The sequence below is a fragment of the Dendronephthya gigantea genome, unplaced genomic scaffold (assembly GCF_004324835.1).
Source record: "Dendronephthya gigantea isolate DGI-Jeju-01 unplaced genomic scaffold, DenGig_1.0 000001F, whole genome shotgun sequence".
Taxonomy (NCBI): domain Eukaryota; kingdom Metazoa; phylum Cnidaria; class Anthozoa; order Malacalcyonacea; family Nephtheidae; genus Dendronephthya; species Dendronephthya gigantea.
Genome location: NW_021163011.1, coordinates 4,388,716 through 4,406,011, shown reverse-complemented (window position 1 = coordinate 4,406,011; position 17,296 = coordinate 4,388,716). Strand labels below are relative to the sequence as shown.

Genomic DNA, 17,296 nt, shown 5'->3' with positions numbered 1-17,296 from the left:
TCGGATATCAAATATGTGCATATATTTCCCGATGTTTTTCTTTCAATTATAGCCACAATTGCGAGCGTCAATGTCGACTATGTCTATGGTGTCCTAAATGGCAGGGAATGAAATACAAGGTAGGTTTTTTGTTTTCGACTGAAATCGTCATATGCGTAATTGTAAAATCGAAAGTGATTTTTAAAAACCAGATTTCTAAGAACTAGAATGCCAAATACTTGGAAATGAGCAAGAGGAAATGGCTTTACATGATCTGATGTTAATAATCGCTTTTTAAAACACGTTGAATTATACAAGGACTGAATAGCAAAATAATCTCTTGGAGGGATTTTTGACAATTCTATAATACCGGCATGCATCTTAGCTAAAAGTGTTTGTATACTATAGCTACATGGATATCAGATCAAAATATATTTTTACGTAATGTCTGAAGGGATCTTGTTAGGGCATGTTTAAAATTAATTGTTAATATCGAGTTATTTGAATTATTATGACAGACATTGATAAATTGATAAATTATGCATTTCTGCTGATTGTATGGAGTCTTTGTCGAGTCATGCATAAGTACAGGGCAGCTCTATTTGGGCAGCTTGACAAATATATAATAGCCTAACTCAATAAACTCACCTATGGCATATATAAAGTATGGAACAACCTCGTTTCCAGGCTAGGGTCTGACAGAAGACCCTGGAAACAAGGTTGAGTATGGGCGATATGCATTATTATCAAAAGCAAAGAAGAGCAACATATATCTACTCGAAAAATAGACATCTTACTTTAGTAACTTATCAGCGAAATAATGTCGGTTAACTTTTGCACTGGGGGCCGTCCGCGTCGACAAATAGGTTTTGTCCAGTGATCGCGGATTTGTTCCGGCGCGATTATTACTGAATGGATTGACCAGCTGGTCTCCACACCGCACGTAAGAATATTATAAAGTAAATATTATAAAGGTACTGTATTGGGCCCTTTCTTGTTTTCTTTGATGGTAAACGATATAAAACCAAAAGATCCAGATAAAAATATGTTAGTCAAGTTCGCAGATGACATGACAGTCAGCGCACCGGTTACCACTTCTTGGGACACCGCTTCCAACGAAGTTAAAAATATTAGAGATTGGACATATGAAAACAGAATGACTATGTCTAAGACATGGGAAATGGTCATAAGTAAGAGATCATTAAATCAGTTACCACCCCCAATTAATGGGATTGAACGAAAGGAATGGCTCACACTCCTTGGTGTAAGCTTTCAAGACGATCCTTGTTGTTGGGATATCCATGTAGACGGTTTATTGTCTAAAGCTAGTGGACGAATGCATATCTTAAGAGTATGCAAACTATATGGTTACCCCCGTGATCAATTGACCAAATTATTTGAAACTTTGATCCTTTCCTTGTTTACTTACGCAATCGAAGTATGGGGCTCAGCATTACTGAAGAAATACTTAAAACGGATAGATCAATTTTTCAAACGAGCTAATCGATATGGATATACGGACAAAGAATATAATATGTCTTCACTAATTGAAGAGAGAGATAAAACTTTATTTGGAAAAATAATTAAAGATACTGAACATAGTCATTATGACCTCTTGCCTGATAAGAAACAAAGAACATTAAGGGCACAGATTCACGATTACACCCTCCCCCAAGTTAAAAGAGAAAGGTTTAAACGATGCTTTGTAAATAGATGCCTTTTTAATAATTTTTAAATACGATTGATATAAACTTGAAATTTTTCAATTTATAGAATAATGTAAATATTTATACATATTGTATCATAATTATCCATGTAAAGTCACACGTTTGTTGTGGCTAAATTTCTAATAAAGACTTTACATACACATACATACATACAAAGTAATTCGAAGACAGTATTTATTACGAGGAAGTCTTACGTTTACTGTGGCAATATATTATAAGATTGAAATTGATTTTATTTCCTGCATTATCCATAAACTGCAGAACTGCTTTTGTATTTCTAGCATACAGGAATATTGAGTTACAATTTCAATTTTGTAAATAAGCCCGTTCTCAGTGAGCAACTAATTAAAATTTGTATAGCTGTTTTAATCATAGCCCAATAGGGAGAGCCTTAAGGCCCCGTCCACACTAATGCGTTTTCGTTTAAAAACGGAGACATTTTAATGCGTTTTGGCCTTCCGTCCACACTAAAACGACCGAAAACGATGAGCGTTTTCATAAAAACGCATTGATTTGAAAACGCTGTTGAAAGTGGAGCCAAATGAAAACGCATACGTATCGTTTTAGTGTGGACGGTCAAAAACGCTACGAAAACGGAGTCATAAAAACGATACGTAATATTTCCCCAAAAATCAAACATGGCGGATCCAAACATGCTATTGCTTGGCAACTTAGTTGCATGTTTGCAGCTAAATCTCTTATTAATTAACGCTACGAAAACGCTAGTGTGGACGCAAAGCAATCGATGCGTTTTTGAACAAGCGAAAAACGAGACATATCAAAACGCATTAGTGTGGACAAGGCCTTATAGTCTGGAACGCTAAACAAAGCAGTAAACAATTTAAAAATAGATTACCTCAGATCCATTTTAAATTAGATCAATTTTTTATTGGTTAAAACAACTAAAAACATGATTTTCAGGTGTTTTTATCAAATAAAATTGATGACAAAGAGATGAATCTGAGGCAACGGTTTCAGTTAAATCAGTTGTTTTAACAATCTTTTTTACGGATATAGCTACATAGAGCGCATAGACGCATAGAGCGCACGCGCAAAGACAAACGCACTGGAAAATCAACTGGAAAACAAATAAGATGTCTATTTTTGAGTTTCTGAATTTGTTTATAGAAAAGGACGTTGCATCAATTTTCATATAATGAAAAAAACGTGACTATAGGTCTATGCTTGCGTGAGTGAGCCCACTAACTGAGAAACATTTTTTAAACTCAAATAAAAAATAAGGCTCTATTCATCATAACATGACCGTATTCGATCAATGGTGTTTTTTTGCAGGCTAGTTTTTGGTGAAAAATGGTTTTAGGGAAGAATTAAGAGTAGCTAACAATGAATTTTTCCAGGTAGCTCCTTTGGTCAGCGACGTCCTCCGCTGACTGAATTGATCGCGAGTATTTTGGTAAGATATCCAGATGGTGGGCAGATTTTGAAGGTAGGTCAAATAGTGGATCTTCTATTTTGATACAAAAGAAAGTTGACGTGTTTCACCGAGTATAACTTCGAGCATATATAGTTCAGTTCAATCCTTAATAAGTACGATTTTGCGTTCAATTATAACTCGTGTCTGAATATGATTCTGCGTGATTAGGAATTGATTCAAAACGCTGATGATGCAGGAGCAACAGAAGTCAAGTTCCTGTACGATGATAAAACCCATGGCACACAATCGCTTCTCACGCCAGAGTTAGGCAAGTTCCAAGGCCCTGCGCTTTACTGCTACAACGATGCCGTGTTCGAAAAAGAAGACTGGGATGGCATTCAAAACCTCATGCGTAGCAACAAGAAAGAAGATCCATTAAAAGTTGGACGATTTGGTATTGGATTTAATTCAGTTTATCACATCACAGGTATTTTATCTTTTCGATCTATCGATTCAACGCCATTTGAATTGTAAATCCTTGGAGCAATCCGTAATAAACTAAACACCCGGGAAATTCGACAAATGAGTCTAGCCTAGGCGCATTATCCCTCAGTTTTGTTGAGACACCTCATGATCTCAGATCATTACTTTTTTACACAACTGGCTTAATTACGTGATTTACGTTAGCAACGTTTTTTTAATTAACTACAAAAATCGTGATTAAAAAGTTGTTTTATACAACCCCCCCTGGATAACACTATTCATCCTTACCAGTACTAATTTTTCAGTGTCTGTTTTCTGTAGACCTTCCAGGAATTGTTAGTGGAACAAATGTTGCCTTCTTAGATCCGCATGAAATTTACTTTGGCAGAGGGGAGTCTGGTCGACAGTTCAAAATTAAACATAGCCTACTTCAAACTCAACTATATGACCAGTTTTCTCCATTTCACGATATATTTGGTTGTGATCTATCAAATGCAGAATGTTACAACGGTACATTGTTCCGTTTTCCATTACGTAACACTCCGGAATCTCAACTTTCCAAAACAGTATACAATGAAACCATGATCGATAACTTGTTTGAATCATTGCGTCAGGAGGCCGCTATCATACTTCTGTTTCTCAAGAGCGTGCAAAGAATCAGTATTTTCAAGCGAACAGACGACGCTTGTATGAAATGTATCTTTAAAGTCGAGTTGTCAAATGAAACAAGAGCCCAAGTAACGACCCAGCGCAAACGATTGTTGTCTGTAGCTACACAAACGTCATCTGTGCAAGAATCTAAAGTCATCATCGGTATAAATACATCTTCAAATGGAAGAGTAGAGTGCAGAAAGTGGTTAGTGGTAAACCAAATTGGCTCGAGTAATAAACGCATCACTCAATTGCGTGCGAAGCTTTGTTTGCTTCCCTGGATCGGATTAGCCGTTCCTATCGATGAATGTTCCTTAATCAAAGATGGAAGAATATTCTGCTTTTTACCTTTACCACCGGACGTTGATTGCAGAACTGGTATGCCCGTTCATATTCATGGTTACTTTGGTTTGACGGACAACCGCCGTGGTCTTACGTGGCCTGGCATGGAATGCCAAAACAACGACACGGCTGAATGGAACAAATTGCTGTTATCTGAGATCGCTAGTATTGTCTACTGCAAGATTCTAGAGGCCTTAGTTACCAATGAACCAAATTCTGGTCTTAGCGATATCCAAAGAAGCCGTCGAGTGTATTCAACTATGCCAGTCTTCCGAAATATTCAAGGTCACTGGAAGTGTATCTTGAATCCCATGTTGCAGCAAATGATTCAACAACCCCTTTTTTATGCAACGAGAAACACTGGCAATTGTTGGATTACTTTGACCAATGGTATTGTAGACCTTCTTCAGACGACTTCTGAAACCCGCAAAGTTATACTAAAAGTTATCTCACAACGGCATGCTGTGATTACAGATTTGCCCCCTCATGTTCTGGAATTAATTCGAAAAATTAACTTTTCTCTGAAAGTTATATCGCCTGTTATCGTTAGAAGTGTTTTAAAGGAACCAGAAACTAGTGTTAACATAACCTCACGAGAAGAAAAATTAAACCTGCTTACCTACATCTTGAGTGACGGGAATTCAACGGACATTACGGGTATTCCCCTCTTGCCCTTAGCAAACAAGCATTTCATCACATTTTGCAAACACAAGCATTCTTCCAATCCAAAAGCATCGGTACTTGTACAATGGAAACTGCTGGGACCTGCTTCCCAACATGTCTAATCGTTTTCTTGATGATAGCCTTCAAGAAGATGTGAAAAGAAAACTTTTTAGTATTGCAGCGACGAGACCTAGTGCAAAACAACCGACCCAACTAGTTCGATTGACCAACCAAATTGTCACTCAGAATATTCGCTCATGTTTACCATCCAGTTGGTTTAGATCTAAAAATGATAAAGTGACGTGGAACCCTGGAATGTCTGATCATCCACCTCAAAGTTGGCTTGAAGCAACGTGGTCCTGGATTAACTCTTCATTCCCTACTTCACTAGCAGATTTTGAAGGCATACCTCTTTTACCTATTGGCAACCATCTTGGTGTTTTGTCAAAAAATTCAAAGTTCATTTTTGGTTCAGAAGGCGTGTGTACTAATCTTCCTTCTGAAGTACGCAATTTACTCACAGCCTGTGGCTGCACTGTCATCACAAGTCTGCCAAGTTACATACAATCCCACAAAGAATTAACACTTACGTTGCCCGCCAACACGTCTGGTGTGTTGTTGTGCTAAGCGAATTTCCAGGAACGTTTTACTTGCACAAGCAGCAAAAAAATTAACGACAGAGGATCGTGCAAGTTTCGTTATGTTCTTATCAGGTTTAAACTACACAATATCCCAAACTGATAAAGATCTGTTACTGCAACTTCCGTTATTCCAAACCCTCCATGGCACAGTCACAGCTGCTAAACATCTCAAAGCTGTTTCTGCAGATCTTCAGCTTCCAACAAATTTCCAGTTATTAAAGGAACGTATACTTATTCCGTGCACTGATTTATACGTTCGCCGACTTTTGAGTTTGCTTGGCATCCAAGTTCTTTCTTCAGCTGATATGTTGATGCAGTATGTTTTTCCTGACATTTCAGCTAATCGGTACAACAATCAACAAATCACTGTACTCATGGGATGGATCCTAGAGCGAATTTCACTATTTCAAACTCAAAGCCAAGAATTCTTAAACGCCATGAAAGATCTTCCTTTTGTTTCTACCCAGAGTGGTACACGAAAACCGCCTACTCAGTTGTACGATCCAACTGATCGTACTCTTCAAGACGTCTTGAATGGCGAGAAGGATGTTTTTCCCACTGGATTTTTCGCTACCTCTGATATAATTTCCAAACTAAAATACCTTGGTATTAAGACGAAAGAAATGCTTGTGGCCAGTGATATCCTTAGATTTGCCCAAATGATTGCATCATCTGCTCAATCGTCTCCATTAATCACCAGAAAAGTTACTGCGTTACTTACAATACTGAATGGTAATCCAGGTTACCTGAATGACTACTCTAGTTACCGCTCATTGAAAGAAGACCTTAGTAATCTTAGATGGATTCCATGTGCCACTAAACCGCCTTCAAATTATCCAAACTTCGTGCAGTGGTATAACACGCCAGCTCTGCTTCTACCATCTGAAGTTCGTAGCTTATCGAAAGCTTTACTCATCGGATCTTCAATGCCAACAATTGATATGAATGTAAACAGCCAGCTTGAACAGGCTTTTGGTTTGACACTTGATCCGCCATTACATCTCGTCATCATACAATTGCGAACTTGTATAGAATGTTGGAGGGCGCAGAAGAATAGAACTCTTTCCGGCCTAGAAGTGGCAAAATTTCAAGAAATGCTTGTTCAAATATATTCCCATCTTTCCAAATTTCGTCCTGGTGAAATCTCTAATGCCCTTGCAAAGGAAGTATTAACCGGCTGGATATGGCATGGAAATGGATTTTGTCAACCGAGCTGTGTCGCTCTTTCAACAGATTTCAAAATTGATCTCCGCCCTCACCTATTCCTTCTTGCGAAAGAATTTCATTCGAAGCAACAGTTAATCAAGTTCTTTTTACAGCATGGTGTTAGAAAAAAGTTCTCAGATGAGGACATTCTTGGAGTTTTGGACAGCGTTCGGGAGAAACACGCCAATCATACGCCACACTCTTCAGTCGAAGTCACTCAAGATTTAGCAGTATGTCGTGATATTCTACAATGGGTGGTAAAAGATGGAAACGTGTTGCCCAGCCACTTGCAAGAAAAGGTATTTGTTCCTGTGCAATGTAGGAATAATGTTTTAGTTTTAGCTGCTTGCAAGAAATGCACGTATTGTGATCGAGAATGGTTGCGAAAAGGAGGATCAGAGCTTGATATTCCTGGAGATTATCAAATTATACATGATTCGGTCTCCAATAAAATTGCAAGGCTTCTTTGGGGTGTTCCAGCGTTGAGTACATGTCTTCTGTCTGCCGAGACTTTGGGCTTTGAACAGACGGGGCCATATGAATCAATAACCAATCGGATAAAAAGCGTCTTGCAAGAGTACACAGAGGGTAGTATTTTCAAAGAATTAATCCAAAATGCTGATGACGCTCGTGCAAGTGTGGTTCGCTTTGTTGTAGATTGGAGATGTGGCCCTACAAAGACACTGTTGTCGCCAGATATGGCAGAAAGCCAAGGTCCTGCACTCGGGGCATATAACAACGAAGATTTTCTGATCACGACTTCAAAAATATCAACAAATTAGCTGGTGCAACTAAAGTGGAGGAATTGGAAAAGATCGGTCGCTTCGGACTTGGTTTTAACGCAGTTTATCATCTAACTGATGTTCCAAGCTTTGTTAGCCGTGAATATTTTGTGCTGTTTGATCCCAATATCAACCACATTGAGAACCATATCCCAGACAAATCACGTCCAGGTATTCGTATCGATCTTTCCTCTAACCCACGTCCCCTCTCGGTCTTTGAAGATCAGTTTCAACCGTATCATGGAATGTTTGGGTGTAGTACACAAATTGCAGATGGAACCAAGTTTAACTTTAGTGGAACATTATTTCGATTTCCCTTCCGTACATCTCACGATTCGAAGAAGAGTGATATTTGCCAGAGTGTCTACGACGAGGTGAAGGTGAGAGAAATTATCAGCAGTCTTAAAGAATGTTCATCACTTCTGTTACTTTTCACTCAACATGTTACAAAGGTAGAGTTATACGAAATTGAGAATTGTTCCGATCCAAGTGATATGAGGTTGCTGTTATCTGTTTCGAAACAAGGGTCAAAGATCAAAAGAAGCAGTGATTCCAACTTATCCAAACGTCCGTTCATTGAAGAATGCTCAAACTGGTGGCGACATGAGTTGGTAGGCTCGTCCTTCATCCAACAGATCACTCCCTCCAGATGTGAAGTTTTTAAGGTCGTTACAAAAGAGATGCCATCAAACCTTATGCAAAGTCAGTCGAAATCAGATACTCGAGAAACCTGGCTTGTGGCATCTTGTGGTGGAACAGATACCTCAGTTTCGTTAGCCTCTGGAGAAGGTCGTTCTCGTGGTCTTTTACCTTGCGGTGGAGCAGCAGCGCGATTAAATTCTGTTCCGAGCGATGAATCAAAAACAAAGTTAAATATCGACGCAATCAATGGAGAAGCATTCTGCTTTCTACCATTGTCCATCCCAACAGGATTACCAATCCATGTTAACGGATACTTTGCAGTCACGTCTAATCGACGTGGGATTTGGGAACGAACAACCTCAAGCCAACATCAGGTTTTCGAAGTTCGATGGAATGAAGCTCTTCTCAGTGATGCTTTATGTACTGCCTACCTGCAGTTGTTAAACGACGTGAAAGGCCTTCCAACACATGATTGTTCCTCGTATACGTTATGGCCCGTACATGACAAACTTCCTTCTTCCACTTGGGGGAAGTTAGTTGAAAGTGTGTATGAGAAGATCGTATCAAATTCCCTGCCGCTTTTTTACAGTGATGGTAAATGGCTATCGATAAAAGAAGGGTACATATTAGATGATGAGCTGCGCCAAGTCCCAAAAGTTTGCAATACGTTGAAAACGCTGAAAAAGGACGTATTTGATATCCCTCTTAATGTCCTCTCCTCAATGAATAAAGCAGGACAAAAGAAAGCTGTACTAAAGAGCACGTTGAACTTAAAAACGTTTCTTGAGAAATTGTTTTTGCCAAATATTCGCACTATTTCCAGTAACATACGAGACCCGATCATTTGCTTCATTTTGGATCGCATTTTGCGTGGTAGAAGTGAGTTTGAAACACTTTTGAATTCTTACCAATGCATAACTTGCTCAGAAGATGGTGAACACCTAGCTAAACCGTCCAGTCTTATCAACCCAAAAGGACCCGCAGCGTGTCTCTTTTCCTCAGAAGATCATCGCTTTCCTTTCGGGGACTGCTTTCTGGAAGGTAACCGTATGTATGCATTAGAATTGCTCGGAATGGTTAACGAGCAAATTTCCTGGTCCGAAATATGTGATCGAGCGAGATCTGTTTCCGCCATCAGCCGAGACAAAGGTTTAGAACGAACAAAGAATTTAATCAAGTATCTCAAGGAAAATATTGAAAAACTTCCAAAGCCTGATTCCAGCAGCTTATCAGATCTTAGACGTACAGAGTTCTTGCCTTTCATCTCAAAATGTCCTAAAGGCTATGAACTACCGTGGCATGGATCAACACTTAACAAACAACAATTATTTGCACCCAACGACGTGTTTCTTTCAAGTGAGAAGCATTTGGTCGGCTCCAGCTGTGTAATTGTGGACGACTCGGACGAAACTGGTTGTGCGAAACTTGGCCGTCAGGTTAAGGAATTGTTAGGGTTTGTTAACCGTTTTCCCAAGGTGCAAGATGTTCTTGGACAACTTGACGCAGCAATCAGCGTGAATGATGTCACTTCTGGAAAACGGAAATCACTCGAGTCAGTTTGTATGAGAGTTTACAAGTTCCTTGACCATTTTCTTACCCGAGTGTACCCTGATGATACGTCAGAAGGCAAACTGCTGTTAAAGGAGTTAAGCTCGAGATCTTGGTTGTTCATTAATGGTCATTTTGTGCCAACTCGAAAAGCTGCTTACAAATGGGTTGGCAGCGGCGCACCATATCTATATAGCGTCCCCTTTGATTATCGTGAAAACTACAGCAAACTGTTAAGCTTGGCTGGCGTCAGAGAAACATTTTCACACGTGGATTTTATCGACGCATTAAAGTCACTTCAAGAGACAAAAGCCGGTCTCGCATTGAGTAAAAACGAAATCAAACTCGCTGTGTGTTTTGCAACCGCATTAAAGGATGCCCATCACGAAATCGAGTCGTCCCAAATCGGTAAAATTCCTTTACCAGACAGCAACAATGTGCTCTGCATGAGCGGCGAGCTAACAATAAATCTCACATTCTGGCTGAAAGATCGAGGTGACGCCCGTTATGTACATCAGGATGTTCCTTCTCAACTAGCTCTTGACTTGGGAGCACAATCACTTCAGAACCGCAGACTGAAGAAATATTCCAGCACTATAGCAACTCCATTTGGCCAACACGAGAAACTCACAGACAGGCTGAAGAACATTCTAAAATCATATCCGTGTGATTCAGGAATCTTAAAAGAGCTCGTACAAAACGCCGATGATGCTGGAGCAAGCGAAATTCACTTCATTTATGATACAAGAGAGCTTCCTCACGAGAAGGTTCTACAGAATCATGCTGAAGAGGTTCAGGGACCTGCCCTTTGTGTATACAATGATAAGCCTTTCACTGAAGAGGATCTTGAAGGAATACAAAAACTTGGCATTGGTAGCAAAACTGACGATCCGGAGAAGACGGGGCAATATGGAATTGGTTTCAACGCGGTTTATCATTTAACAGATTGCCCGAGTTTTTTGTCAGACGAAGATACATTATGTTTCCTCGACCCACACTGCCGATATGCGCCCGAAGCGACACCTGATTCTCCTGGTGAAAAGTTTCAGCAAATTGATGACGAATTTAGAGAGGATTTTAAAGATGTCCTCGTTGGATACCTTGGTGAATATTTTAACCTAAAAAAAGCAACAATGTTTCGTCTTCCACTACGAACGTTCGAAACATCCCGAAATTCGCTCATATCTCAACAATATTGTTGCAAACTACAAATTCCGGGAGCTTCTACAAAAATTCGAAACCGAATCAAAGAAGATGCTGTTGTTTTTGAATCACGTCAAAAAGATTTCGATATCTGAAGTTAATAAAGATGGCCAACTCAAACAGTTATACAGCGTAATTTCTAAATTAGAAGTAGAAAATGAGGAAAAGCGCCGCAAGTTGTCCGATATTATTAAAAGAAGCAAACACCTTCCGACAGGTGATGTTGAGTGGTGTGGAATAACTTACCCGCTGACCACATCGGATTCGAATAACGTCAATGAGACCTGGATCGTTCACCAGTGTTGTGGAACTTCGCACAAAACGACAAGAGACTCTATACCAGACGGACGTCAGTACGGTCTCTTTCCACGCGGTGGAATCGCCGCACTCGTTACCCCACAACGTTCAGCATCAGAACCCAAACCACAATATGTTGCCTATTGCTTCCTGCCACTCCCGGTGGAAACACGTTTGCCAGTCCATGTCAACGGACATTTTGCTCTTGACTCCTCTCGAAGAGACCTCTGGCATGACACCGACCAAAACAGCCCGCTCACCAAGTGGAACAATTTTATAAAGGCAAGCGTTCTTGCTCCCGGGTACGCAACCTTAATTTTGGAGGCAAGACGGTATATACCTTTCTCTCAAGGAATGGCGGAACATAATTGTAGGGGCTTGTTTAGCAACAACTTAGATGCCAAACAAGGACTTTTTTGGTACCACAAACTTTTTCCTACTCCCTCAAAAGATTCTCCCTGGTATATTTTGGCGCATGAAGTTTATCATTACATGGGTAGCAATAATCTTGAGGTCTTGCCTGTTGTTGTTGCCGACGATAAGCCTGTAGAGAAGACACATCCCCAACCGAATCCCCAAAACGAATCGTCAAATGATGTCATCCATAGGGTTCGTTTCTGGCTATCAGCACGGGATGCGTATTTCATCGAAGGCAAAGGTCAGTTGAAGCTGGATGAAGATCGACTATTCAAGCTTCTGCTTCGAGTGAATCTTCCTCTGCTGCTGTATTCTCCCACGATGTTATACTACCGTTTTTCGTCTGCGGAAGTAACCTGTAATACCTTGACACCATTAACGGTAATCAATTTCATGAGAAGTTTTTCCGATGCAAACTCGAATTGCCATGTTGGAAACCTTCCTATAAACCTAATGAAGTCAAATATCAGAGAAATTGCCGCGCTGAAAGTGCTCATTCAGTACTGCCAAAGGGAGGAAAAGTTCCCGGATTTCTTGGAAGGACTTCCAATTTTACTTACTGCCGATGGGCAGTTGAGAGTCTTTGACAGTGGTAAACCTGTTTATCGTTCTACTTTCAGCGATCTCTTTCCAGAAGATGAAAATCTATTTGTCCATCCCGATCTTGTGTACAGTGTACCTGATGTCGACAAACTTCCGGAAAATCGGGTAATGCAGTTGCTTACAGTGAACGCGTTAAATCAACACTTCCCTCGCGTGTTTCCTGTGCATATGAGAGGAACATCTGAACACGTTGCCTGGGACTTCCCGCAGAATGGTCCATTATCAAGAAAGTGGTTCCAGCGTGTTTGGGACTTCTTGCAAAACCATATCAATCCTAAGTTAAACAACAATGAGATGCCTTTATCTGTTCTAGGAGTCTGGCCAATCATCCCCACCACCAGTGATAAATTGGTTACGATCGATAACGGAAAGACAGTGCTCGACGCAACACGCCGTAGTACAGATTCAGCGCAAGGAAAGCGTATACGGGACATATTGGAAAAACTTGATTGCCCAAGATTAAACACGGATATCACTGTAAAGAAACCGAAAGTTCAGACTTCGGTAACTTCAGCATCCCAAGTTGGAAGATTTCTTCCACAATTTGGTACCGTCCTTGAAGTCCCTCCTGCTGATGACAATTCTCATGTCACCGATTCTCACGTAGCGCAACCTCACAACGTCCCAGATGTTCTTCAAGTACTTGATTTTGTGCGGAGAACTGGCTGTCTAGACACCTCAGGCTTGAGCACCGAGGAATTAAGCGCAGTGTTAAGTTTTGTGCAAGATGATATTGACAATCTGACAACAGAACACGCCACTATTCTCAAGCACTTACCGATCTACATAGGTATAGATGGTACATATTTCAGCTTAACGGACTATTTACATTCTGCCGTGATTCCGCATGGTGTTCCAACGTCGGAAATGGCAAAACTTCAGACTCGCACCGGATGTTTGTTCCTCAATACAACTTCAGCAGCAATCCTTCATCAGCTTTTCAAATGGCTTGGTGTTGGAGTAGAACTCAGCTTTCCAGAGTTTTATCGCAAATATATAATTCCGTGTTTTGAAATTTTTAATCGAGACAGCCAGATCTTATACCTTACCCACATAAAAGAAGACGTTCTCCCTTTACTCCAAACCGGCAGCTCTAAGCAGAAAGCGTTCGTAGACTTCTTAACAGGAAGTTTGTGCATACCTGATGAGGAAGGTGACCTTCATTATGCCCGGGAATTCCATGACCCACGTAACGAAGTATTCCAAATTATGCTTGAGGACAACTCTGATCATTTTCCACCAGCTGCATTCCGAAGTCATGGGTGGCTGGAATTTTTGACTGAAATTGGTATGAAAACAAAAGTAGAAGAAAATCAGTTTTTAGAATTTTGTCAAGAAGTTGCATTGTATCTTGATCCAACAACTGATATCGAGAAGTCAAAGATACTCGTTAATTATCTCTTCAACAGCGAACATCTCCGAAGTGAGGAATTCCTGTGTTCCCTGTCAAGTATTAGTTTTATCGCACCCGAAAAAGTAGAATCAAGTCTTCTGTCATTACACAGACAGTTTCAATGCAATACTATTGATGATGAACCACCGTTTGTCCAATTTTTTGAAGCCGTTCCTTGGAAATATCATGTTTTAACGTGGACTAGCGCTGCACTCCTTCCACCTTGGGCACAGCCTGATGAGAAATTGCAACGTTACTTGGGAGTCCAAGAAGTACCATCTGTTGAGAGTATTGTAAGCCACCTGCAAAATCTTTCAAGTTCTCTTGCAGAGATATGCAGAAGAGATGAAGTGTTGCCACAGTCAAATTTGTTAAAGAAGATTATGATATCAATTTATGAAGGTTTAAGCAAAGAGTTAAACTGCAGTGACGCCAAAGACATTTCAGATGGTTGCAGTCAAGATTGCAAGAGCATTGGTAAACGTCTAAGTGGCATTCCATGTGTCCTAGTAGAAGAAGGAATGGTCATGGTCCCTGGTGATAGATTGTCCTTTGAGACTAGGCAATTTGATTCAACATTTATCCCATTTTTGTACACTGTTCCTCGGAGGTATTGCACTTACGAGCACTTGATGAAGCGACTTGGCGCGACGGAGAAGTTCACCTCCTTGCAATTTGCCACGGTATTGAAAACTATTAGAGATAAATGTCAAAATACAAAAATGAATCCCAATCTTTTTGAAAAGGCTAGAGCGGCAATGACAGTCCTCTTCCAATGCTTACTGGTTGAGAGTCATGGTGGCAACAAAACGAAGATATGTGACCTAACAGAACTCTTTCTACCAAGCGAAAAGGAAATTCTTGTCAAATCCAGTGAGTTAATCCTCAAAATTGCTCCTAGATATAAATCAGCTTTAGCCAATCGTGCAAATCTGAACGTTTTGCTTCCTTTGGAAAAGTGTGATCTACCTAGGGAAAAAGAGAATGAATATTTGAATGCACTACCTCAACGTTTACGACCTAAGTTAATGGAAAGTTTGTTCAATGAAGTATTGGATCCAAATTGCCTTAACAAAAGATGTTCCTTATGTAAAGAAGATGGTCTTTGTGACTTTATTAAAAGTTACATACTGGTCATAAGATCGCCGGAATTCCATTCAGCAATTATCCGCTTATTGAAACACAAAAAAAATTCCACCGAGCTTACCGAAGATGAGGAAAGTCAATTATCTGTATTTAGCACAAATAAGTTAGAAATTATTTGTATGCATAGTATCAAGGTGCACCTTATCGAAACAAAAACAAAAGAACCACTCGTGAACAGTGCTATAGGACGACAGTGCTACGTTGTTGAAGAAAACAAGTCGTGGAAGCTTTATATCAAGCATAAAGCTGAAGAAGCTGTAGCGATTCACTTGGCATACTGCATTGATAGAATCGCATACCGAGCATTCGATGAAAGCTCTCTGAGATATATTTCCGGCATGTTATTGTGTAAATCACCATCTCAGATCCCCGGGATCTTAGATCAATTTAACATAGCAGAGGATTATTCTGAAGAAGAGCTTAAGATTGGTGTGGAGGTACCTATGGTGTATCATTATCTTCTTCAACAGAATCCGTTGTTTATTTTCCATGCAGGAGAGATTGTTGCTTATGGCATAGAGGTAGGGTCAAATGAAATGGCAGAAGGAATAGAAGACGACGGATTCATGGACATGAAATATGTTTTAGCTAAAGTGATCTCACGCGTTGATGAAGAGGACGACCCGTGCGATTTCACTGCTGAGTATTTGATAGACTTGGGGAATGAACATAAGAAAGTCAGTGTTGTTGACTTGTACAAGTTTGTCCAAGACGATGCCGGAGAAAACCAGACCTATGATCTAGTCCCTTTCACAGGCGATCCAACCTGCTTGCCAAGCAGTCTTGATGAGGCGAAAAAAGAAATTCGAGAAGCCATCCTTAAAGCATGGCGTTTGCCAGCTATGCTCCGCCGAAAAGTCATACGACGTCTGTATCTACGATGGCATCCCGACAAGAATCCCGATAATTTTCAATTTGCAGGAGAAATGTTCAGATTCCTGCTAAGTGAAATCAAACGAATGGAGGCTGAAGAATCTGGAGTTGATCATAGTTGTGGATTTTCCACGTTATTCACTGGTTGGAGTCGCCGAGCTAGACGGGAAAGAGAGACGTATGTAAATTTTCGAGGAAGTTTTGGTGGCTCATGCCCACGTGGTGGCTCATCTCCACGCTCAGTGTCTGACTACACTTATCCTGATGTATTCGAGTCAAGGCGTTGGTTGAGACAAGCCCGTCGTGATCTGGAGGCTGCCCAGCTTTTGCTTTCCTCATCCCAATCATTTGATGCTTTAGTGTGTTTCCTAAGCCACCAGGTAGTAGAGAAGAGTTTGAAAGGAGCATTGTACGCCAAATGTGGTTTAACCAACGATCAGCTACACACACACGACGTATACTTCTTGGCGAATTACGTATGTCAACTGAGAGATTCACCTGCTGAAATCACCGATTTGGCCATTGTCGTTGGTAATTATTATCTGACCACTCGCTACCCAAACCAGCAACCAGGAGCTATTGTTCCAGCGGACGCCTTCAGTACAGACCAGTCAGAAAGAGCTTTTGAAAGTGCTCAGGGGCTTCTTGAAGCAGTGGAAACTTTTGTTTCTGAATAGTTTTTGAACGTTAAGTAAGAAAGTAACATTTTAGTTCTCAACGATCGACTTTTTATGCGATCTTTTTATGATTATAACTGGATTAATACAGGGTGTATAAAAAATCTGCAAACACCACTTTGCATTAGATACTCCGAAATACTTGTAGTAAATTCTTCCCAAACAGCATTCTAATGCCAGTACAACTAGCTAATAATAATACTTCCAGGTTTTAAACATTCGACATAATCGTCCTGGTCATTAGAATAACCACACAACAAAGTGCAATTTAAGCCTTGTTTTTATCACTCGCAGACAGTCGCTCTGTGACCAATTGTCGGTGCCCGGTGTAGTAAAATTTTTTTGACAGGCATGCATGTTATGCATTCATGACCACAGACAAGAAAGGTCGCCGAGCAATAAGAATCAGTCTTTTAGTTTAGGGGCTAAGACCAAGCATTAATTTTATTTTTACTGATTCACGCACGCGTGCGATTAGGTACTGCTAAATTATTCAACCATGGAAATATTTACATTCCAAAACGTTTGTAGAATTTTTCATATACCCTGTATTTCGCGGATAATTGAACGGTTTAGTTAGAGGACTTCAGAAGCCTGCAACCGGCAGGTAATATAGTTGAGTCACACTATATTATTTTTCATTGCTTC

General features: G+C 40.3%; 1 protein-coding gene across 1 annotated transcript; it reads left to right on the top strand.

Annotated features, from left to right (window-relative positions):
• Positions 1 to 985: 985 nt before the first annotated feature.
• LOC114530892 (sacsin-like) lies at positions 986 to 17,079 on the top strand. The gene is given in 5 exon segments (XM_028552498.1): positions 986 to 1,668; positions 3,069 to 3,153; positions 3,310 to 3,452; positions 7,812 to 11,229; positions 11,231 to 17,079. Coding segments are annotated over 5 exon segments (9,747 nt in total). The 3' UTR covers positions 16,649 to 17,079.
• Positions 17,080 to 17,296: the final 217 nt, after the last annotated feature.